We start from the raw sequence: 25140 nt of genomic DNA, 5'->3' as shown, positions 1-25140 counted from the left end.
AGCTACTGCTACTACAATTGCATACATTTTTACTGGGAGAAAAGGAAATGAGAAAGAAGAAAGTTCAAGCCTAACCAGTTGCACATTTTGTATGTTTTCATAAATACATTACAACATGTGGCCCCTGATTTACAGCACTTTTCCGCTACTCTTTGTCTTTTATTTCCGGCCTCGGGCGTGGTTACATCTTTAGGCACAAAGTCTGGTCTCGTGGGACGTGAGTTCTTCATATTTTTTAGTTTATAATTTAAAAACAGAATAAGAATCTGAAAATCTAACAACATCACATTAAAATTCAATAAATTCTGAAAAAAATGATACCAAACATATTGTATATATGTAGGTTTAAATATAAGCCCGATTTAAAGCGTGACTAAAAACGTGACATAAAATCGTTGCACTTTTAGGCTTAGGATTTTATATATATAGAGTAGATAAAGATTTCTAAACTCTTTTGGGACTCCCCCCAATGGGACAGCACACTAAAGAGTTTCCCGAAGTGCAATTTCCATGTCCGTGGAAGACAGCCTATCGGTTGCTGAGGCAACTGCAGGCTCCCAGCGCTGTAGCAGCTTGCCATGAAAGCAAATCCAAAAGGACTGTGATCGTGCCATGAATACCTGCTGTCGATGGATGATGCAAGGAACATTATAACTGCAGGGAACAGGATTACTTGGCCACTAACCTGGCCCCAACCCTGCCTGTTTGCTGTGTCTGTGTATAGGAGAGTGGCAGATCGTGCTACAATAAATAACCCTGCTGTTCCTGTTTCAAGCTAAATAAAGTACTGAGACTCAGTCTCGTATTTTGGGGTATAAGACAGGGACTCACACGTCACAACATATCCATCCATCCATTATCCAACCTGCTATATCCTAACTACAGGGTCACGGGGGTCTGCTGGAGCCAATCCCAGCCAACACAGGGTGCAAGGCAGGAAACAAACCCTGGGCAGGGCGCCAGCCCCAGCAGGGTGTGCAAACACACACACTAGGGATAATTTAGGATCGCCAACCTGCATGTGTTTGGGCTGTGGGAGGAAACCGGAGTACAAGGAGGAAACCCACGCAGACAAGGGAAGAACATGCAAACTCCACGCAGGACCCGGGAAGCAAAACCGGGTCTCCTAACTGCGAGGCAGCAGCGCTACTCACTGTGCCATCATGCCGCTCATATATACAGTATATATATATATATATATATATATATATATATATATATATATATATATATATATACAAAGTTTGTGAACAATTTCTCACGAAAATAATGTTTCATATGAAAAAGTAAGGTTTTATGTATATGAGTTTGATGAATGTCACATTTTATTTATATTTGCTTCCATTATATTTATATTTTATACTATGTACATACACTTTCACAAATGCAATGAAATTCACCAGACCCGATCTTGGATGGTCCCAGTGGCTGCAGGTTCTCATCATAACCCTTTTCTTAATTAGTGACCAGTTCTTGCTTCTAATTAAGTCTTTTGCATTAATTTTAATCAACCTGCTGTTTAGCAGGCCTGTTAATTATTTCTCTTTTCCTTAATTAGCAGCCAAACAATAATGAGATACAAAACGAGCCAACACATGACCGGCTAACCTGTGTCCATCACATAATATCTGAAAATAAAGAGAGGTGAAGGTCTCAGTAATGCTGATCTGTACAGGCACACAAAACATTTTGACCAGGCTTTTAGAAAAAGAATATTAAGACTTTTGCAGATGTCCGGTGTAGCAGAATGAGAGGACCAAAAAGCCTTGGAATTAAATAACGGGGTTAATTAACAACTAATTAAGAATATTTCTAATTAAGAAACTGGTTGGAGTGAAACTGTTTGAAGTTTGAGACCCCGACTTAGGGGGTCCTCTGTAGGTTCACTTCACATCTCGTTTTTGTTTGGCTGCCATTTAAGGTAAAGAAGAAGCATTCAGAGGGCTGAGTGTTGAAAAACAAAGGAATTCAAATGAAAGAAAATTAAGTCAATTAACAGCAGAAATTGATCACTTATTACATCTTGCCTGAATAAGGGGTCTGAGTTGCCTCGAAATCTTGTATGTTGTAATCTTTCTGGTTAGCCAATAAAAGGTGACATTTTTCTTGACTTCTCACTACATGCATAAATGGCTAACACGGTACAACACCCGAGCACTATCACTTATTAAGAAAGTGGCAGGAAGGAAAACCTGCAGCCACTGTTGCTCCCCAGAATCAGAGTTGGACCCCCCTGATTTACAGGGGTAGGCAAATGTAGGTTTACCGTTGTGAGTATGTGAAACACAGAGTTTATTCTTGTATTATTAATTATTATATTTATTGATATATACATACAGTATACTGTATATACTGTAAATGTGTAGGGTATACTGTACTTATTTAAGCAGAAAAGTCATTAAGGTTTAGAGTACTCAGCTTATATTACATATTTCTTGTCATTCTTAGAAGTATTTTATTCATGTGTACCATATTGTGAAGAGAAATTCCCTTTAACATTTTTTGGGCAAATCTGTACAGTATTAAGTAATAAAACAGAAGGAACTAATCTTTCATACGGGGTTGTGTTATCTTGTCATGCCGTGTGTTGTACATTACTTGTTGACATCTGCTTTTAATTTCTGTCAAAATAATGGAAAGCATATGCATCTAATACAATTACGAAGCAGGCTAACGGATAAGTGTACGGAACATCGATTTAAAAGATGTCAGGTCATAAAGAAAGAAAGAAAGAAAGAAAGAAAGAAAGAAAGAAAGAAAGAAAAAGCGACGTTGGTCTCCCTCATCCTGATGAATTAAATCAGTGTCACGCTTAGCCGAACATTTACCCATAACCTGCTCCTCGGTGTTTCAGGCGATTGGTGTTTGCGGCGCATCTTCGAACTGTGACAGAGACTAGCCAGGAATGACATTTTACTCCTGCGATTGTCACAAGTCTGATTTTTTTTTTTGGGAGGGTAATGGCACAACTTGCACAAGTGCATTGTGACAGATCCCAGGTATCCTGTAGGAGCATCCAATCAATCATGAGCTTGTGAGCGGAATTCTGTAGAGCACAATGAATTAGCTTCCAATGGAATGTATTCATCTGTAACATCCCACTGTCTAAATGACACCAAAATGGCTCCGAGTCCTTGAAATATTTTACCGTGATTAGCTGGAGGAATTGCCTGTTTGTGTCAATCACTCTCCCGCGATGGCTCTTTCTGTAGTTGTATAGGTGAGAGACGACGGCGGCGGGCAGATAAGGAAGACGGCAGGAGCAGCAGCTGCAGGGAATTTCTGTGGTGATTAAATACTTCTTGTGTCTTTTTTTCCGCGGCTATAATCCGTGTACCCTAGAAAGGAGCTGCATGAGCATAATGGTGAATAGAGCAGTGAATCATTCCAGCTGGCTGCATCTTAAAGAGCGCTCTGTATAGAATGGGATTGGGCTCTCTTGTTCAGTCACTAGAGCCGCAGCGTTTTAAGGAGTTTCTCCGCGAAATTGTTCCTGAAAGCGGAGCTCTCGTGCATCGCTCTCCAGGAGCCACATTTCAAGGGGAGGTAAGTGAGCGCGCACTTCTAACGTGGCTCCTACATTGAAACAGACCCCAGGATGCAGATAATGCGACTGTCTTTTTTTTTTAATTTTGCTATTATATATTTTTTGCAACTTTGCAGCCCAGCGAGAAAGCGAATGTCTGTGTAGCGCGGTGCGGAGCCGCGACGTGCTGCGATCTCCGGCTCGTCCGAGCCATTTCTCAGGACAGCTCCTGCTTTCATTAACTCCAGAAAGGACCGAGACCTTCTCCAGTGCTTGCTCTTTGGCGAGGCGTACGGCGATCTGCTCTGTCGGGGCATCTTTTGGCAGTTCTTGGAACTTGCAGCTCTGCGTAAACAGTGATGTCTTTGCCGCGAAAGGCTTCTTTTTTAACCACTCGAAGAAACAAAGACGGAAAACGCTTTATTTTTTTGCATCCTTGTGACTGGATAAAGTCATTCTATGGCAAAGCATATTTTACGGTTAAAAAATGCACTTGTGTCATCCTGTAAACGGCTTGCTTTAAAGAAATGCTATTCGAGTATAACAAAAAAGAAAGAAAGAAACGGAAATCTTTATGATGCGCGGGCGCTCCTGCGTGCGTATGTATTATTAATAAAGAAATTCATGTACAACTATTCCGTTGTTTCTTAACGCAATTCTAAGAAAGTAAAGGGAAAAGCTGCACACACACTCAGTGAAAACTTGCTTTGTGATACTTGCTGCTTGTCTTGTTGTCAAATGCAAACGTCACCTCAAATGCCAGTAGCAGCATTACACACATAACGTTTTACTGACATTTAAATTGTGTACTTTGTTTTATTCATTTAATATCTGTCCCGTTACAACGCATATATCCTAGAATGAACGATTAAGAAACGAACATTGAATTAACAAATACAATCTAAAAAGATAGATACATAATTATGAACCCTAAACCAAAAAACGTACAGTTTTTATTGGGCATTCTAATCCAAGAGTCGAGTAAACATTTTGATAATCGTGCGTTGTTTGGTTTCGGTTTTAAACAGTAAGCACTTTACAAGCCTTATTTCGACGAGTTGACTTCTTGAACGCTCTGGCGCACATATTAGCGATGGCTGCCCTCTAGTGCTTGAATCTCTTGCGAGTCGTAATATTAATACAGTTTTAATTCAGGTGACATAGCATTTTTGTTTGTTTTTGAAGGAAATCCAGAGAAAGACAAAAAATGCAGATTGTTTTTGATTACGCGCAAAAGGTTCCAGAAGTCAATCTATAAAGCGCCTTTCACGGGGCGCAGAATGCAGAATTCACAACGAAGCTTGCCAGACAAACTTTGTTACTCTTGACACTTTTTTTCCCCCCTTAAAGTTATTCATTTGTTTCAGGGTAATAGAAGATGGATGTGTGAATAGCTCATCTCACAAATGCTATTCACAACCAAAAAGCGCATTTTTTTTTATTTTTTTTTTTTTGCCCCATCACGCTAGCTTTTGGACACACTTGTCGTCGCGCTTTTGTACATTTTTTTTTTAATCTCTTTTTCCAGCATCAAGCAATCAATCACGTTTATCTGATGCAGCGCCTTTCACGGAGCGCACCCTCACAAAGCCCGCAAGAGTGCCATTCAGAGCGTCAGGAGAACAAAGTGCAATTCGGACCCGTCTAATGCAGGAGATATCTCGGGGAATATGCGCTTGGGATAGGTTTAAAAAAAAAATAAAAGAAAGAAACGACACAAAAATAAGAAGTTCTGGACTGTAGAGCATGAGCGGCGTCAGTACGTGGAAGAGAGGGTAAAACGAATAACGACCCAGTCCGACAGAGCAACTGTCTAACTTTTATGGGGGGATAAATGAACGGCTGATGTCTCCGCAATTTTGAGACTTCCCCTCCGCTCCATTGTGTGCTGAAGGTTGATGGATCTTTGCTAGCTATCTCGCAACATCTCTTACTCATTCTTATCCAGAACAAGTTATATGTATTTTAATTTTTCTCTTTGGGTTACTTTATTGTTCTTTGACCTGCAAACATGTCAAATCATATTGCAGCTACAAATCACCTTCATTTGCTATAATTCATGTTAATTATGAAGCCCTTTAGTATTGACGCGTGTAATGGAATTTCTCCAAAATGCTCCCCCCAGAACAGGATAATGAAGGATTAAGGAGAAATCGGTAAACGGTTCTGGTGTGTGTGTTGAAAAGGGTTACATGGGATAGATAGGAGTTGGACATCCCGTTCCTGCATTTCTGTGCAAACGTATACCAGCTAATGTGGTTCGAAAGTCTTTAGTTAGATGGACGGGCCATTCTTGAGGATCAAAACTGTTGAGAATTACTATGCACGTGTATAATGTGTTGAGAAGGTTTTGCAGAGCGATGCCATAGGGGTAACTTTTTTTTTTCTTCAAAAGAATACTCAGAAGTTTTAACTTATTTAGATCTGTAACGGACTCCAAACCGATGATACCAGATTTGTGAAATACCAGTGGGTCCATGATTTAACAATCCACGGACTAATTCAAGTTCTCTTGATCTACTAGTTTCCAACCTGCTCTGCTTTTAAAACTTCTGTTTTGTCCACCTATTAGGAGACCATTTCACGTGGAAAGAAAGAAGCCTTCCCCACAATGACTGGGTTTTTTTTTTTGGCCAAATAATGGTTTTATGGTTATACAGAGAACCACAGCACCCAATAAAGTGCCATTAGAGAACCCGGATTTTTATAAGTGTAGCGCAAGGGGTCCTCAATCTCGGTCCTATAGCTACGGGATTTCATTCTAGCGAATTTCTTAATTAGAAGCCAATTATTGCCCCATACTTTTGTGATCGGAAAGTGTGTTTCACTCTCTTGTTCATATTAAAATTCCTTAAGTACTCCCTTTTCTCTTCTTTCTCTTTCGTTCACTGTTTTAATTGCTTCTTATTTTCATAGCCAACCTTCAGATACTAATAATTAAAGCAGCAGCTGACCACCTAACTTTGTCTGTTTCATTATAAAGCACCTCCTTTAACAGAAAGTCCGGAATGAAATAAAGACAAACAAAAAAAAGTGATATCTGTTTGCAGAATACAATTGTCTGACAAGGCAAAATGATGGCACTAATGAGCCAAAGAATTAACAGCAAACGTTGGCCTCTAATTAAGAAATGATTAGAGGTCTGCGAACCTTTGCCGGACAGGAAATCCAAAGTCAGCCAGGGTTAGTGATGGGTTGTATTTGTTTTAAATAGAAATACATGGCTTTCATTTCTTAAAGACTACATTTTAGGATTAAGTTGAGTTTTTTTATTTTAAATTATATGTATAATACAAATGCTGAAATGCTTGTCAGTATAATCCACCGACTGATAAACTGCGTTTGCACTTTTTTTTTGCTTTGTTTCAGATATCGGGCGACAGGATAACCCTGGAGCTCTGCCAGCATGTGTGCGGCACGGCGGTGAGGTTGGCTGAGGTAGTGTAGAAGCAGGTGGCTTTTCCCTTCAGTTGGTAGACCAAAGACTTTTTTCACCTTCTGAGAGAAGAGATTCTGCTCCGAGTTGAAGGACCTTTCCACATGTACTGCAATGGTTACATGAAATCCTCATGATGACTTTCAGTCCGTATGTGTGTCTCAGTACGGGGCAGTAAGAGCTGAACTGCCAGGAAAGGAAACTCAACCTTAAACGAGTCGGCTCAAGAGGACAACATGAATTTTGTTCTAAAGCTTCGCAGGAATTTGCGAAGGCTGGTGATTCTGCTCGCCACGTTCTGCATGGTGAGCATCCTGATATCGGCCTACTACTTGTACACTGGTTACAATCAGGAGATTGAACTCTCGGAGGGTACGCCCGAGATGGAATGTGGGGACTTAAAACTCTTACCTTACCGTCTGATGGAAATGAAAACCGTCAAACCCATCGACACATCCCGGACCGACCCTGTTGTGCTGGTGTTTGTGGAGAGCCAATACTCCCAGCTCGGACAGGACATCATCGCCATCTTGGAGTCCAGTCAGTTTCAGTATCATTCAGAAATTGCCCCTGGCAAAGGAGATATTCCTCCACTCACGAATAAGGGACGGGGGAGATACGCGCTCATCATCTACGAGAACATGCTCAAGTATGTGAACATGGATTTGTGGAATCGAGATCTTTTGGACAAATATTGTGTGGAATACAGTGTGGGGATCATTGGGTTTCACAAAGCCAATGAGAACAGCTTGCCGAGTGTTAAACTAAAGGGCTTTCCTTTGTACCTTCATACCAATTTAGGCCTTAAAGACTGCTGCGTTAATCCACGTTCTCCTTTGCTCTATATCACCAAAGCTTCGGAGGCTGACAGGGGACCACTGCCTGGAGATGACTGGACAGTGTTTCAGTCCAACCATTCGACTTACGAGCCTGTGCTTCTTGCCAAGTCAAGGATTTTAGAAAGTGTCCCGTCAGCCTTAAATGGACAGTCTCTCCATGCGACTGTGATCCAGGATTTGGGGCTTCATGATGGCATTCAGCGTGTTCTTTTCGGTCACAACCTTAACTACTGGTTGCATAAGCTTATCCTGATAGATGCCATCTCCTTCCTGTCTGGCAAGAAACTTTCGTTGTCTTTGGAAAGATACGTTCTGGTGGACATCGACGATATCTTTGTAGGGAAGGAAGGAACAAGGATGAATGTCAATGACGTTAAGGTAAGAAAGCATGCATCTCCCTTCTGCCTAAATGGTTGCTTTTATGGATATACAATCTGGAGCGGGGTGAGTGGTGGGGGCTGGGGACTGGTAGAATAAGATGGAGACACAGTCACATTGTCTCTGTTTCTGCACAACATACTGAACTCTTTTCAGCTTGCTGTCGCTTTGTGTCTGCAACACACAAGCCATTAAGCTGCGGAAGAGCCCCAAGCCTGCCATTGAAAAAACGGACAAAGAGTAGCGATGTTGGAGCCTGTCAGCTGGGCAAAAGAATGGGGGGAAAAAAGTTTGTTGGCGCTTAACTCTTTCATACAGTGTCACTCGAGCTCTGATTCCACAAAATTAAATTAAAAAAAGAAAAGGAGAGTTCAATGACCAGTAATTCATGTTTTGCCTTTTTAAGGCAGCATAAGGTTTTTGAGTTTTGTTCTGGCCAAAAAAATACGAGCTTCATGTTGTTCAGTAAATGTGGCCAGGCGAAAAGAGGGCCATTAACAAATTAACCCACTTTTACAAAGTTGAGGGTAGAATAAATTATTCGCTACTAACAATGCCTAAATGAACCACAATGGAGTTAATGGCAATCGAGAATAAATGGTGGTACTTGTGGACTTCTGGGAGAAAAAGCACAGCCATGTGGCAGATGCCCATGCACACCTCACCCGTAATGTTGGGGGTTAAGTGATGTACTGTCCCTCTGGCATTTTAGGGCGCCTGGACTCCCTGGCGCTTTATAAATCAAGGAGAGCAGCGGTTGCCTTCTCCTCAAGTGACACTAAGTCGCATGCTTGCCAGCCTTTTTAACATCCGTATATACTGTGATATGAGCTTTCATTTTTGGGTGACATATTAGAGCAATTGTATGGTTGTCTATCTTCAAGTGTGAAAGTGACTCAGTGGGTAGAGCAGGGCAATTTCCTTGCTTAGTGCTTAGCTCTGGGGGTTTCATTCTGGTACTCTCTGGTTTTCTTCCCAAATCCCCCAACGATGTGCAGGTCGGGTTAACTTGGGATTCCAAATTCATCCTGTGTGTGTGTGTGTTTGGGTGGGCTCTGTGATGCATCCTGGGCTGTTCCTGCAGATGGGATAGGCTTACAGTACAGGCCAAAAGTTTGGACACACCTCCTCATTCAATGTGTTTTCTTTATTTTCATGACCATTTACATTGGTAGATTCTCACTGAAGGCATCAAAACTAATGGTTCAGGTGACTACCTGTTGAAGCTCATCGAGAGAATGCTATGAGTGTGCAAAGCAGTAATCAGAGCAAAGGGTGGCCATTTTGAAGAAACTAGAATATAAAACATGTTTTCAGTTATTTCACCTTTTTTTGTTAAGTACATAACTCCACATGTGTTCATTCATAGTTTTGATGCCTTCAGTGAGAATCTGCCAATGTACTGTAAATGGTCAATAAAGAAAACACATTGAATGAGGAGGTGTGTCCAAACTTTTGGCCTGTACTGTATATGGTATTTAAAACCAAAGAGGACCCACAGACCGAAATGCTGCTCTGCAAAATTTATTTTATGAGAATTGATTGTCATATGCACATGAAGCAGTCAGTTGCTGTACAATGAAATATCTTACTGTGCATGGCCAGCGGTATACCCAACCTAAACACAAGACGATACAATTCAAGTGCTAATAGATAAGAAAAACACAGAGTAAATCCAGCAGTGCATTGTACTGTAAGTGTATATAAGGCAGATACTATGAGTATTACGTGAACATATAACTCGGATAGGGAGACTGAAACATGTACATAATACAGATTTCATAATTCAAAAGGTGAACGGAGCACGTCAATTACTGGCTGGGCCAATGTGTGCCAGCAAAGGCGGACATTGTGAGGGGAACTGGTAATGAATGGAACTCATTCACAAATCTAACTGCCTGCTCCGTAGTCCCTGATTTGACACTCTTATAACGTCTGCCTGATGGTAGGTGTGTGAGTAGACAGTGTTGGGGTGGGTGCTGTCCTTTTTAATGCTCTGAGTCCTGGCCTTGTACACGAGCTCTCCCTGAAGTGGTTTGGGAAGTCCAAACCTTATATATATATATATATATATATATATATAAAATCCATCGTCTCACTCCATCTGTATGTATGTCTGTCCTCTTATCATGAGAGAACTACTTAATGGATTTAGATCTGTTTTTTTCTAGAATTTGCTTGAACATTCCGGTTGATTTTGTGACTTCTCTCATCGCACTAAGAATCCTAGTTCGCTTGTAGGTGTGATGTATTTGTGCTAATCTGAGACAGAGGCTGCGGGCCGAGGGGAGGAGGTAGCGTGACATCAGGAGTGGGGAGCCGGACAGGACCCTCCTCACTGTCCTGTTTCACCTCTACGCGGACAGAGCCATGGGGGACGTCCAGTTTTATACAAAGCCAAGTTTTAAGATGGTTTGAATTACATTATTTCAAATGTGTAATATCAATGACACTACAGAAAGTCAAGTTTAAGATGAGGACAATGGCACTACCTAAAATCAATTGTGAGGTGTTTAGCTTGGTAGAAAGGCGCTGTATAAAATCAATATGAAACAAGACAGAAACATAATATATAAAGTCAAGTTTAAGATGGGTAGAATAAGCATTATATAAAACGTAAATATCTAATTGAAATGTCACCCTAGAAAGTCAAGTTTATGACTAATAAAAATGGCACCACTTAAAATCAAGTGTAAGGTGTTCAGCCAGGTAGAAAGGCACTATATAAAATCAAGAGTAAAACAGATGGAAATAAATGGAACTCTATCGAATAAAGCGTAAAATAGATGGAAATCTGGTTTAAGATGGTTAGAAATTGCATGATATAAAATCAAATGTGCAATAGAAATGGCAGTATAGAAAGTCGCATTTAAGACGAGTAGGAATGGCACAACTTTAATCGGAGTGTGAGGTATTTAGGAAGATAGAAGGGCACTATATAAAATTAATATTAAAAGTGATAAATCGAAACCATACTATACAAAGTCAAGTTTAAGATGGGTAGAAGTTGCATTGTATAAAATTTTAAATGTGTAATTGAAATGTCACCCCTGAAAGTCAAGTTTAAGATGAGTAAAAACAGCACCACTTTAAGTGTAAGGTGTTAGCCAGGTAGAAAGGTACTATAAAAAAATCCAGAGTTAAATACATGGAAATAAATGCAACTACAAATATAAAAATCAGGTTTAAGATGTTTGGAATCTGCATGATATAAAATCAAATGTGCAATAGAAATGCTACTGTAGGAAGTGCTGTTTAAGATGAATAGAGATTTATTTATTATTTTTTTTTCTCCAGCCATCTGGAGTTTTTTTTTGCTTTTTCTGTCCACCCTGGCCATCGGACCTTACTCCTTTTCTATGTTAACTAATGTCTTATTTTAATTTCTTATTTTGTCTTCATTATGTAAAGCACTTTGAGCTACTTTTTGTATGAAAATGTGCTATAGAAATAAATGTTGTTGTTGAAATGGCACAGCTTTAATTCTGAGTGTGAGTTGTTTAGCCAGATTGAAAGGCACTATATAAAACGGATATTAAAACCGATAAATAGAAACCGTACTATACATTTCATACTTTTTAAAATGTATTATTTCTAAGATAAAACAGTACGCATTATCTGTGTGTGCATATATACAGCCTGTGTATGTCTTGTTTTTAATTTGTGTGCTTCGTCTTTATTTTTCTAAACTAAAGTGTAAAATAAATGTTTAGACCGCCGTTAAACTAGACAGAAGGTGTGTGAAATATAGCGCCATCTCTGTTTGTCCATCTGCTAGCTAGATCCTGCTGATTTTTTCTGTTGCAGATTTCTGCAGCGTCTGTCTAACGGCAGCCCAGTGCTGCATTTTACCATCTCGTCGATGTCAAAGAAAAATAAGCAAATTTCTTTCTTTTGTTATTACAAATTTGTATTATACAGTAGAAAACAAGTAATAGTATTCTATTTTTGTGAAGCATGGAGTAAATAATCATAGAATATTGTGTGGTACCAGCTTCTTTCCGTAATCTACAATGGACAGAGATGAGTTTCGGAAGGCATGCTGCTTCAGTAAGACGCTATAATAATGATGGCTGCCAGTTTTGAGATACACTGCAGGGCACATACAGTAAAGAACCCATTTTGCTAGTTAATTTTTTTTATCTAATTCCTCTTTATTTTTATAATCTTAATCAAAATAATTGAATATATTTACAGAGGACAAGTCCAGTTCTTTATTCTGTTCTGTTATGAGAGCCTTACTTTGTGTTTTGTGGGTTTGACTTTTCTCTATTGAAGCAACACCCAATAAGCAGAAGTAAGAATTGTGTTTTTGGTTGATCAGCATAATTTCTAGCATTTTTTAAAAAAACAAATGACCCTAATTTTTAAATATTACTTGCACAATACCTAGCGCCGCTTGTGTTTGCGTGCCCAAAGATGAACGGGCACCCCCTTCAGCATTAGACGCAGTTTTGTTTAACTGAACTGGGACGCCGGTTCGTAAAGTGGCCTGACTAGATGGAGGTCTGCCAGCTTTAGATGTGCTGATTTTCTTTTTTTTTTTATTGCCTGTTTAATTACTGTTATGGAAAAATGGAAATACACAATTTAAAGTAATTGACTCAGTGGGAAATGATCCCTTTGTGCAGTGCGTGCATCAAACAGGTCCTGCTTTACAGGAACCCCCCACCTCCTCCAACTCTTTAAGCCCCTCTCCCTGTTTGTGAGTCTCTGCTGTTGCTCATTGAATAAGAAACCTGGTTGGGAATGAAAGCAGCTGACCTGTGGCTATTCTGGCCGCTAGCATCAAGACCAGGAAACGCTGCCCCGGGGATTAGAAACTTTCATATTTAGCCAATAAAACTAGATTAAACACTTTAATGCGCCGAACACATATGTTCTTTTACTATTATGAAGAGGCCAATTATATTGGATACTGAAAGCTGGAGGTTGCCGCGATGAGATTTTAAAACACTCCACAAATAAAACAGGACTCTCGTTAGTTGTGTCTTTAATAATATGGCACCTCTTCATAGCGTCGGGGGCCGGAGTTCTCCTTCCAGCCAAGTCCTTATCCATGCACAGTGTGCCCATGCTTTCAAGTTTTTTCCACTTTCGTCAGTTTCGTTTGACATCTCACAGATGTACGTGTATGTTGGGTCGACTGTCGACTCTAAAGTGGCTTGGTGTGAGTGACTGTCAGTGCGCATGTCTGACTGAATTTCCACTTGTATGCCGTTCCTTTCCACTGGGTACCACGGATATGAATTCTGATCCTGCCATCTATACCAAGTATCTTAGTCAGTTGAGCAGAAGGAGAACTCTCTGGGTTCATGTGGCTAATGTCAAAAGTTTTCTCTTTTTATTAAATAATCCGTTGATGCTCTGGATAATTTGAAAGTTCCCTTATTAACAAAAAGGGAGGCCAGCACAATTCTCTTCAGCAGGTTTCAGGGTGGGCCGAAACAACACTGAAATGCATGAGTGTTTATAACTGTTGGCCATCCTATGGCCCTCAGGTTAATTAGTGCATACCTGCTTTTTGTGGGCGCCTCTTTTGTTTTTATCAGTCCGTCTTGGGCGAATAATTCTGCTAATCTTGGTAATATTTAAACGTTTCTCCTTCAGTTCCTCCCTTTTTGTCCACAGTACAATCGCATCCTAAATCATATCAGTATTCTCATATGGCAGTTCTAACAATGAATTCATTCTAGCATAAGCTGAATCGGGAGAGGCATAGGTGGTATTCCCAAAAGTGACCGTGTTATTAACCACAGTTTTCTGGCATTAGTCAAGTAGGCATTTAAAAGTAAGTCTTAAGATCTCTAAAGAGATTTGATTGATTTGCTCACAATATTACAGTAAACCTCTAAAGCCAGGTTGATATCATGTTTGGCCAAGAGAGTAACCAGTGATTAACATCCTCGCTTCCATTAAACATTTCTTCTTCACTAAGCCCAGTTTTCAGAGCGTGGTTATGTTTTACCTAACAGATTGACTCCCCTTGAGATCTGCTCCGTGCATATGAGCCCTGAAATGGAGCGATGCTCCTGTCTGGTATCTGGATTGCAGCTGTCTCCAGTAACCCTAGAGTGGAAAATTTGAATTTTAAAAATGGACTGATGGAAAATGATGCAGCCTCGCAGGTCCAGTGGCCGGAGTTCACTTCCTCATCCAGTAAATGTACCGTATGTGTGTAGCTTTCTCATTTCCCACAGCCTTTCACTTCCTCCCATCATTCCAACAGATGGTGCATCACAAACATTTGTAGTAATGAAACATAATAGTACAAATGTTTGTGATGCGCCATCTGTGGGAATGACATGCAATGCATTTTACTGCTACAATTGTTTGTGTTGCGCCATCAGTTGGAGACATAGCAACCAGACAAAGACACAGATACACTACCACTTACCCTGTTTTCAAAGTGGATGGTTCCCCATATCTTGCTGTTCACAACGCACTTTAATGTCAGTAACAGCTCTGAAGTGCTAGCCATGTTTGAGGGGTGCCAAATTATTTGCAACTGTTTTCCCAATGGCTGCAAGTGCTATACGAATTTTCTGACTGAAAACAAACGCACTAAGGGAATTATTGATCGGGTGTGCCTTTTCCCTAAAATGTACAGTACAGGCCAAAAGTTTGGACCCACCTCCTCATTCAATGTGTTTTCTTTATTTTCATGACCATTTACAGCACTCCATCACTCTCCTTCTTGGTCAAATAGCCCTTACACAGCCTGGAGGTGTGTTTGAGGTTATTGTCCTGTTGAAATATAAATGATCGTCCAACTAACCTGCACAACACAACTGCTGGTCCCAACCCCATTGATAAAGCAAGAAATTCCACTAAATAACCCTGATAAGGCACACCAGTGAAGTGAAAACTATTTCAGGTGACTACCTGTTGAAGCTCATCGAGAGAATGCTATGAGTGTGCAAAGCAGTAATCAGAGCAAAGGGTGGCTATTTTGAAGAAACTAGAATAGAAAACATGTTTTCAGTTATTTCACCTTTTTTTGTTAAGTAGATAACTCCACATGTGTTCATTCATAGTTTTGATGCCTTCAGTGAGAATCTGCCAATGTAAATGGTCATGAAAATAAAGAAAACACATTGAATGAGGAGTTGTGTCCAAACTTTTGGCCTGTACTCTATTTTTATTTTCTTTTGTCCTGAAATGCACATGCAGTACTTCAGAGGAATTGTCATCAATGTTATGTTATGAAATGAAGCAAATCCTATGTAGGATGTGGAGATGTGCAATGGAACTCACTGGATCGATTGATTCAAAGTATTGCTGGTGTGTGTGGAGTAGCAGCAGGAGAATATCTTTGATTGCTTTGGTTCAGCTTGACGGTCTTACCCCCAAAATTATATCAATAAAATTACACAAAAGGGAAATATATTGCACATCTGTGCCTAATTTTATCCTGTCCATACCTTCCTTTACAAGCTTGCATGAAAAGAATAAAAAAAAATAAGGTACAAAGTAAAATCCATCTAAATTCATGTATGTTTCTTTATGAAGAATTTAAAAGGAAGATGGGGCCCATCCCAACTTCACTCCCCAATCATCCTCCCACCAAGTCAAATTCTACCTATTGTCTTATTGATACTTTGGAGAAAAGATACCTTTTTAATAATTTTTTTTAATTGCCAAACCAGGCATAACTTCAATTTTGGAAAGTATTAGCTCTACTTATATGGCTCCTGCATGATTATGAATTAAGGTATACAGCATCAAGCTTTAAATGAAGATAAAGGGCGACAACGATAGCAGACATTCCCAACAAAGCAGGAGTCGTAGAGCTGTCAGACATGCAAGTCGAAATTCACACATGCCAGACTACCAAACATTTTCTTAGGCCCTGAGCAGATGCCGTTCTTTGGAAGCCAAACTTTAGTTGGAACAATTTCTTCATGTTATGAGGGTCAACCGAGGGGAAGAAGACAATTGAATTTGATTCCAGATTTTCAATGCTTTTCGTTCTGTAAATCCTAATAAATTTGGGCTGCTAGCTGAAAATGATCAGGCATGTTGTATAGTTGTCTTGGAATTTCCAGTTTATGAAGCTATGGTACACAAGACATATCATGGAGGGACATCATGTGAAGAAAACCACGTGTACATTGCTCGTGAAAAAGACTGCAATTTTTTTGGCACATTTTGATATATTACATCACTCTGCAACATGGTGTCTGACTAGTGAGGTACTGCCAGAGCTAGTGGTTAGAAATGACCACAACCGGGCAACGTCTGCACTTGCTTATACTATATGTACCTACAGCAGTGGGAATGTGGATCAGCAGCTGCTTGAGGCTGTCTAAATTTAAGAAGTGTGTGTGTCACCCAGAATTCCCTATTCTGAGGTCAAACTAATAAAGACATTTTAAAGAATGGGTAGGACAGTCATTTGAAAATGTAGTGGGTCTTGGGAATGAATGGAGACCTGGGGCTGACAAAGAGGGTCAGGAGTGCCCTTTAGCTTTAAGAGTGGGTTTACAGAACACGCCAGCCATGAGCTTCTAAACATCTGTAATTACTGCTCCATGAGAAGATGCCACAATAATTTGGGGAACAAAAGAAAATCGGTCTTGCATTAGGAATGGTTTGTGCACAAAACATCCTGTTGATCAAAATGTAGTTGGGGAGCATCTTTTAATCTTCACCTACTGCTGCTCTTAGCAATGACTATTGTCTCTGAATGAAGGTATGACATTTGAAAAAGTTAAAGAAGCAGTATGTGTTCAGTTTTATATGCAAAATACCAACATTGGGTCTGATATAAGTAACGAAAGCTAAATCGACTGCTCTCCATTCAATTAAGAACACAGTTTCCCTGATTGGGAAGTAAATTTACTTACAACATTACACTAAGTATGCAGCTTGATCTGCCGCCTTATCAAAATTGGGCTTAGTAAACTGGATTCCATTCCTTAAGCTGAGGCAATGCCAAATGGTTTTATCTTTCTTCATAAATCATGGTTTATTGGTCTGAGCAAGAAGCACTGCAAAAGTTGTTGTTTTGTGAACTGTGTATCATTTCCAAAACTTAGTCTTTTCAAGGGGTCATATTTCTATTGTGTTCTCGTTATTCAGCTTTGACCACTCCCCTCCACGCCACTTGCCCAATCATTAGTCCTGCTTCGCACATCCTCTGACCGTACCAGCCTGTGACACTCTTAATGCAAACTTGCTCTTAAATGCAGTCGGTTATAATGACAAGGCAGAAAAGCAAATGGTCTATTCACGAACATCAAATTTTAGATCGTAATAGAAAAACAGCGACAAGAGCAGATAATGAATGTCAAAAAAAGAAAATGAACAGGAAAGAGATGCATATTCTAAAATTCGAGAATAAAGATAATCGTCCAAAAAACGAAAAAGAGAAAAATCTCTCGACCAATATGTGACCAAAAATGCAAAACAGCAACGTTTATAGAATGTAAGTTAGAGGGCAAAATAATTTATAATAATGTTTTTGATGAGGCGTTAATGTAATTAAATTTTTTTTATTACGTTTACTTTTGTTTTTACTCTTTACTACATTTTATTATTCATTGGTATTTTAAAATAGACAGCTGTAGTGAAATACACAAATAACCGATTTTCTATTTTTAACCCCGTTTCTCAACCTTTAAGTATTTGCGACCCAAGTTTTCATAACAGTTTTAATCGTGCCCCCCCAACATTTTTTTGAAACCCTAATAAAATTTATTCCTATATTTTTTGTTGCCGATACACCACTACATGTTTTATTGTACCTTCTAAACTTTTATTAACATTTATCTAACTCTGTTTATTTTTCTAGTATCGGAATGTAGTTTAAGCTAATTTTTTTGGTTTCAATAGATGTATTTTTCATATTTTCGATTCTTGTTTTCTTTTTTTCACATTTTCGCACCCCCTTTTTTGTTACCCAAGGGGGGCGTGCCCCACAGGTTGAGATCTATAATAACTAAGGACCAAACATTCTTCCTCCCGCACCTCTGCATACTCTTCTATATACTTACTTACTTATGCCCTCCACCCCTTCTGGGTTATGGGCTGCCAAAGGTAGATCTCCAGAGATTTCTGTCCTGGGCCATTCTTTCTAGTTGACTCCAGGTGTAGCCCATCCTTGTGATGTCTGCCTGGAGGTCACGTCGCCAGGTGTTTCTTGGACGGCCTCTATATACCAGCTCTTTAAATACAATCACTTTCTCTAACGAAGGGGTGCCCCAATGCCCAGCGGTGACCTCCTGGGGTTGGCAAGCAAAGCGAGCAGGGGGTGGAGGCCCCCTAGTTAGACATTCAGATTTTATGTTTTATAATATTAATATACAGACCTGTTCTTTTTCAACTTGGTGCTTGTCTTGAATTCAAAGGGCAAAGAATCGTTTCTGGATATCACTTGAGTTTCTGCGTTTAAATCAAGGCAGAGCACTCATTCTTTTAGATAGATACTATATTAATCCCAAGCGAAAATTCACAATTGCATACAGTAGGTCAATAGTCCTATTTCCCTGGGTGTTACAATCAACATACATATTTTAGATTAATTTTAGATTAGTGTTCTGCTAGTGTTTCAGTCCTTATGACTGAATATGATTTGAATACTTACCATTTTCATTCCTTTTTTGATATCCTGTGGAGGCACTTGGCATCACTGCCATCTTCATCACCCCTTGAAATGGATTAGCCATAACCAAAAGGACATACCTAATGGTAAACCCTTCTTCTGCCCCAGTGATCCATATTCGAAGCACCGTCATGCTTTATAGAGAGTCTTTGTATAGACTAGATGACAATTTGATTAACAGCATGTGGAATCTGTGTAGACAGGAATGTTTGTTTTTCTCTTCTACATTGCCAGCTATAGCACATACATCCTTCCTGTCTTTTCCATTTATCTATAAACATTAGGAAATATCTCTCTTTATAGTGATTATTTATATGTCAACATGCACATTGCATGGTGCTTTTGTGTTTTGCAGCATTGTGTACTGTTTACAGTGCAATAAATAGGTTTATAAAAGTAATAAGAGTTGTAAGTGGAAGTGTGAAGTATAAGAATAAAATTGAAATTAATTATTTATCACTGCAGAATGAAGCTAGGTAGAAACTCTATCATTACATGGTGTGTACCTCGAAGATTTTTCAGGAGCAACTTAAAAATGATTGGACATGAACTAAGAGATGTTGGGCAAATTAATATGGGGGGTGCACTGGAGGACCTGATGTTTCTGCGTCAGCAAGGGAAAAGGCATCGAGTCAGAAACTGTATGTCTGAGCGGCCTAAAAATGACAGGAGTTGAACTCTGGTTTAAGTGTGACTTGATTGTATGTAATGTTTAAGTTAGACTTAATCATATGGGATTTTATTTTCTTCAAATAAAGTTAATAAAAAAAAAAAAAGACCGGAGATGGAACACCCTGTCTGGTTATTTGTACATATTGGCACCATATGTGTGTGATATAGCAGGTGATGTCGCAAGTGCTTTACTTCTTTATGCCTGCAGGAGCTCCTTTCATATAATGCTGCACTTGGAATTGCACCGGACATTGACGCTTTGATAGGATGAATCTGGGGTTGCTTGCTTTTTTTAAATCTAATTACCTCTAATACAAGTAAATGGGCAATGACCAGTAAAGCTTTAACAATCCATTTATTTTTTTTATGACTTTGGACTCCTAAATACATCAAAAGGTGAACACTTTGTTCTGATGACATTGGTGTTGGAGCTGCCATTTTAGGATTTATGATGATGGTTGAAATTTTGGAGAATTTTTTTTTCACATTTCGATGTAATATAGCTCTTTGCAGTACAGTACCTGCATTTCAAATACTTCATAAACCAAAGCTAATACCACATAATTAACTGTTTGGAATTAAAGATTTCAGTTCAGACCCTTCTCCTTCTCAATAATTTTCCTTTGTTATTTGCATTTACTCTCCTTTTCTGAATGAACAACATTTGTGAAAATACAAAGCACAACAATATTCTCAAACCCACTTAATTCACTTAAGTTTGTGGGGGGGTTAATACTTTGCGTAGGAGGAAATAACCCTGGACAACTGAACCAGTCCATCACAATATCCCCTCGTCACTCTACTTATTCATAATGGACCAATTTGGCATCACCAATAAACCTGACAAGAATATTTTGGGTATTTGTGAGAATCCCTCATATACTGGATTTAGAAAGACTCCTTCACTTTCTGCACACTTTATTGGGTGGTAGGTTTCATTTTATATGGATAAATTTTGTAATTTTTTGTTCATCCGCCTACACTCAATAAGTTATATATAATCTATAATATGTGGTGGGGCGGTGGAAGGATAGACTAGAATCAGTCAGAAGTTTGGGACACCAACTGGGCTGCCCCTTTTATTTGTCAGCAGACGAAGTAAACAAAAATGAAAGGAAGAGTTAAACACATAAATGCTCTGCTCCCCGGTCCGGGGTTCCTCCTTCTCTAGAGTTAATTTCGTGCTCCATCGTGCGGCTTACTCGGGTCTTCCAGCAAAAGATGCCTCAATTTAAGCTGTGCGGCCTTTATGGTGAAATGCCCGGAAGGGGTAGGGCTAAGTACCCTTATTGGGTGGTCTCTCTGAGGTGTGAGGGAAAAACTGAAACGGGACAAAGTCGGCAGTAGCCCCCCCTCTCTTCTCGGGGGGGTTATTACGTACCTTTCCCCAGCCCTCGAAGGATTCCTCCAACACCCATGCCTGACTCTCTCTCTCTCTCTATCTCTCATTCATATATATATATATATATATATATATATATATATATATATATATATATATATATATATATATATATATATATATATATATATATATATATATGGGTGTGAATAGATATATATAATACTGTGGTCCAGATCTAATTATGCAATTTTTATTGCGCTATAACTTCTTAAGTTTATTACACAGAAAATCACCCAAAAAATCCCGGACCATCAAAGTGTGTGAACTGACGACATGAAGAATCATCTTCGCGCCGAACTGGAATCTTCCCCGCATAAATCAAAGTCATCCAGACGATCTGGATCTGCATAATTAGATCTGGACCACCCTGTATATATGCACAGGGTCGAGTCAGAATTATGTTAGCACCAATGGATTATTTTTATCTCAACCACACCGTTCCAGGTCAATGGATCGGTTGAGGTGGACCATTGCCATGGCCTCCACACTCCCCTGATTTGACACCCTGTGATTTCTGGTTTTGGGGTATGGAGAAGGAGCGCGTGTTTAGCAGGAAAGTTCGTGATATCAATGACCTGAAGGACAGAATACGAACTGTGGTATAATCTGTTCCCCACCAAATGTGTCTCCAGGCTTTAAATGGTACTGTTGCTTGTTGGTTTTTGTTTGTTGAACATGATGTCGAAGAGGTTGAGACATTCCTGTAGATCATCTTGCACATATGGAGTATGTTATCAGTCAGTCATTGTCCAACCCGCTATATCCTAACACAGGGTCATGGGGGTCTGCTGGAGCCAATCCCAGCCAGCACAGGGCGCAAGGCAGGAACAAACCCTGGGCAGGGCACCAGCCCACCACAGGGAAAACACACACACACACACACACACTCGGGACAATTTAGGATCGCCAATGCACCTAATCTGCATGTCTTAGGACTGGAGCACCAGGAAAAAACCCACGAAGATACGGGGAGAACATGCAAACTCCACGCAGGGAGGACACGGGAAGCAAACCCGGGTCTCCTTACTGCGAGGCAGCAGCACCCTTATGAAGTATGTTTTTTGAATAAATTGTTTTGGACATGTAATATATAAAATAATCTATTTAGATGGGGGATCTTTTTGACAACTCATCATCTTCCTCTTTTGGTGTAATCCATTCAACCCCCTTGTACTCCTTTTTGAACAAGCAAATGGAACCGAAGATCCAAGCAAAGCATATAACTTCAGTGTATTTTGATTTCCAAGATGTCTTTGATACAGTTCAACGAGGAAATTAATTGTGAAGTCAGACCTCATTTACATCAAGAGCAATTTACAGAACTGGACTGTGAGTTGTTTAACAGGCAGAAAACAAAGAATACAGATAAAAAGAGAATGATCCACTCGACTTTTCAATAAATCTGTACAAGGACAATTATTGTTGAAAATGTATACCAACAATTCTGATGTAGTGGGTAAATGTCTGAAATTTGCAGATAACACCAACACAGGAAAGATCAAAGACACTGAAGAGACATCAAATCAATTTAAAAACACTTGGTCAATTTTCAAATTAGTTTAGGCAAGAGTGAGTACTACATGCAGATAAAAGGAGCAAAAAATTATTAATAGAGATTGGTGGTGCCAATTTAAAAGGAGCCAGTTCTGAACACAGTTTGTATTTAAGCAATATTCTCATCACTTAAGCAATACATACAAGTGTATAAAGAATAAATTACATACAAGCTTTGACGAGGGAATTACATATCAAGCTTTATTATAAAACTGTGGAATTTAAATCGTGTAAGGTAAACCAGTGAGACTAATATTTGAAGGTGTGGTGACCATGCCATCACTCAATCAGTTTTTATCTTAATTACTGCTATTCTTAATGCACGCCATTACAATACACTGAACAAAAGTACCGTTTTAACAAGTAAGATCAATTATAATGCATAGTAAATTACAAAGGAATAAATGAAAGGCCATGTCACATTAAAAGATTTTTTTCCTCTTTTTTTAGTCATAGCTTTCATTTGAATAACCTTAGGGAGTTGGCGGCGCACTGTTGTGAAGGACAGTCCCGTAATGTGGCATACCCACAACTTAGCCCAACTAGTCCAAGACTCGCTGTGATTGCGTCTGTAGTCATAAGGGTGGGCTCCGTGTACATGACAGCTGACAACCAATGAATGCTCACCTGGCAATACAATGAACGTAACGATGAAGAATAAGGGTGTTTTGAACCTCACAAACGAAAGTTTTGTTCCCGTCAAGTTTTGTGTTTTAAGTACCATAACCGAATGTAAAAAGAATGACACAAAGTAGAGGTGAAATGGCCGTACCTGTCAACCCTTCGTACAGCACAGGCTCCATCAAGTGGCACACTACTGACTGTCCGATAAAGGGGTGGGCAAAATTGTGCTGAAATTAGTTACATTTGCTAAATTGGACATGTCCAGCATTTAGTTAGGCACAGTCTAGCAAAGAAATCCACAACTGCATTCAGCAAATCTGACATGCGTTACAACTAGAAGTAACATAACATGACATCAGCTTTAGAAGCCCTACTTCATTAATTAACAAAACACCACAGAAGATTGTCTGTCTGTCTGTCTGTCTGTCTGTATGAAATGTTAACAAGTGTAATCAAGAAAAGTGTGATTTGAACGTTGAGCTTGATTTGAATGTGACCACAAATAAAGCCTCTAACATACCTGTGGAGAGAGAGGGTCCAGGAGAGGAGGAGCTGCAAAGCTAAAAGAGAGTCACATAATGAAGCTTTAAAGTAAAAGTAACCATTTATTTATAAAGCACCTATTGCAGACAAAAGTCACAAAGCTCTGAACGATAAAGCACAAAATAAAATGAAACGGATGCGTCTCTCTGAACAGACGTGTCTTAAGTTGACATTTGAGCTGCTTATCTTGACATCAGTGGAAGACTGTTCCATAACCATGGGGCAAAGGCCTGAAATGTGTGATTGCCATGTGTCTTTAGTCTAGTATGGAGATCTAACTAAGCAGATCTCAAAGCGTGGCCCGTGGTGTAATGCTGAAGGAGGTTTTTTGTTTGTTTGTTTTGTTCTTGGTTTCGCCTTATTCAATTAGTTTTCGCATGTCCCTTGGGATCATAGTGCAGGGTCAGTCTTTGCACAGCGCCCCTTGTGCAAGGGCAGGTTAAGGGCCTTGCTCAAGATCTCTTTTTGCAGTAACCTTCCGGATAACCATATAGACCCCTATCCTCAGAGCAACCTCTTCACTTTGTGATTAACTGGGGAGCTTGACCTTGCAGAGCTCTGTAAGTGAGTACCAGAATTTTAAACTGGACCCCTAATTCCACTGGAATCCTATATAGAGAGCATCAAATTGAGGAGAAGGCGTAATCCACGCCTTCATTACAACCCGATTGGATTATTGTAATTCGTTGTATGTTGGTGTTAGCCAGTCCACCCTGTCTCGGCTGCAGCTGGTGCAAAATGCTGCTGCACGCCTTTTAACTGGCACGCGAAAGAATGAGCACATCACACCTATATTATCCTCACTGCACTGGCTGCCTGTTCAGTTTAGAGTTCATTTTAAGATTCTTTTATTTGTTTTTAAGTCCTTAAATGGGCTTGCTCCGCCCTACCTCGCTGAGCTGCTGCATATGCACTCTCCTTCCCGCTCACTCAGATCAGCTGGTCAGCTGCTTCTGGATGTTCCTAGGACTCAGCGAAAGCTCAGGGGGGATAGGGCTTTTTCCGCTGTGGCTCCAAGGCTCTGGAATTCACTGCCGATCCACATTAGACAGGCCTCCTCACTGCCCATTTTTAAGTCTGCTCTTAAGACCTTTCTTTTTGGTTTGTCGTTTGATCCTGTGTGAGCAGTTGATTTTACTCTGTGTTAACTCTGTTTAGTTGTTTTTACTATGTTTTAATTTGTTTTATTTGATTGTATTTTATCTACTTATTTATTAGTTTGTTTTGTTTAAATTTATTTTAGCCTATGTTCAGCACTTTGGTCAGCGGCTGTTGTAAGTAAAGTTCTTTATAAATAAAGTTGACTTGACTTGACTTGACACTTGTGTGAACGTGTTATAAAAGCCTGGCAGCTGCTTTTTGAACAGTCTGAAGATGAGACAATCCGGCTTTACTCGGACAGGTAAAAAGGGAATTGCAATAATACAGAAGGGATGAGCTGTAAGCATAGATAAGTTAGAAGGCTGATGTCAGAGGATCTCTGGTATTTGTTGGGTTAAAATGACAAGTAATCTGGTATGCTGTAGTTAATCATTTTGTGATATTGTAGAGGAATAG

At 39.6% G+C, this 25140-nt stretch overlaps 1 protein-coding gene across 2 annotated transcripts in view; it reads left to right on the top strand.

Annotated features, from left to right (window-relative positions):
• Positions 1–2966: 2966 nt before the first annotated feature.
• ndst3 (N-deacetylase/N-sulfotransferase (heparan glucosaminyl) 3) overlaps positions 2967–25140 on the top strand; it is a 491728-nt gene continuing 469554 nt past the window's right edge. The window contains exons 1-2 of one of the 2 annotated variants that reach the window (XM_039759612.1): positions 2967–3287; positions 6896–8179. In XM_039759612.1, coding sequence (XP_039615546.1) covers positions 7199–8179 — 981 coding nt within the window. In that variant the 5' untranslated portion in view covers positions 2967–3287; positions 6896–7198. Of the gene's footprint in view, positions 3547–6895; positions 8180–25140 lie in introns of both variants that reach the window. The other variant, XM_039759611.1, reaches the window with a different exon arrangement.

Source organism: Polypterus senegalus, chromosome 7 (genome assembly GCF_016835505.1).
Source record: "Polypterus senegalus isolate Bchr_013 chromosome 7, ASM1683550v1, whole genome shotgun sequence".
NCBI classification, from domain to species: Eukaryota; Metazoa; Chordata; class Cladistia; order Polypteriformes; family Polypteridae; genus Polypterus; species Polypterus senegalus.
The sequence above is the reverse complement of the archived record's forward strand: the minus strand, read 5'-3'. Positions and strand labels throughout refer to the sequence as shown.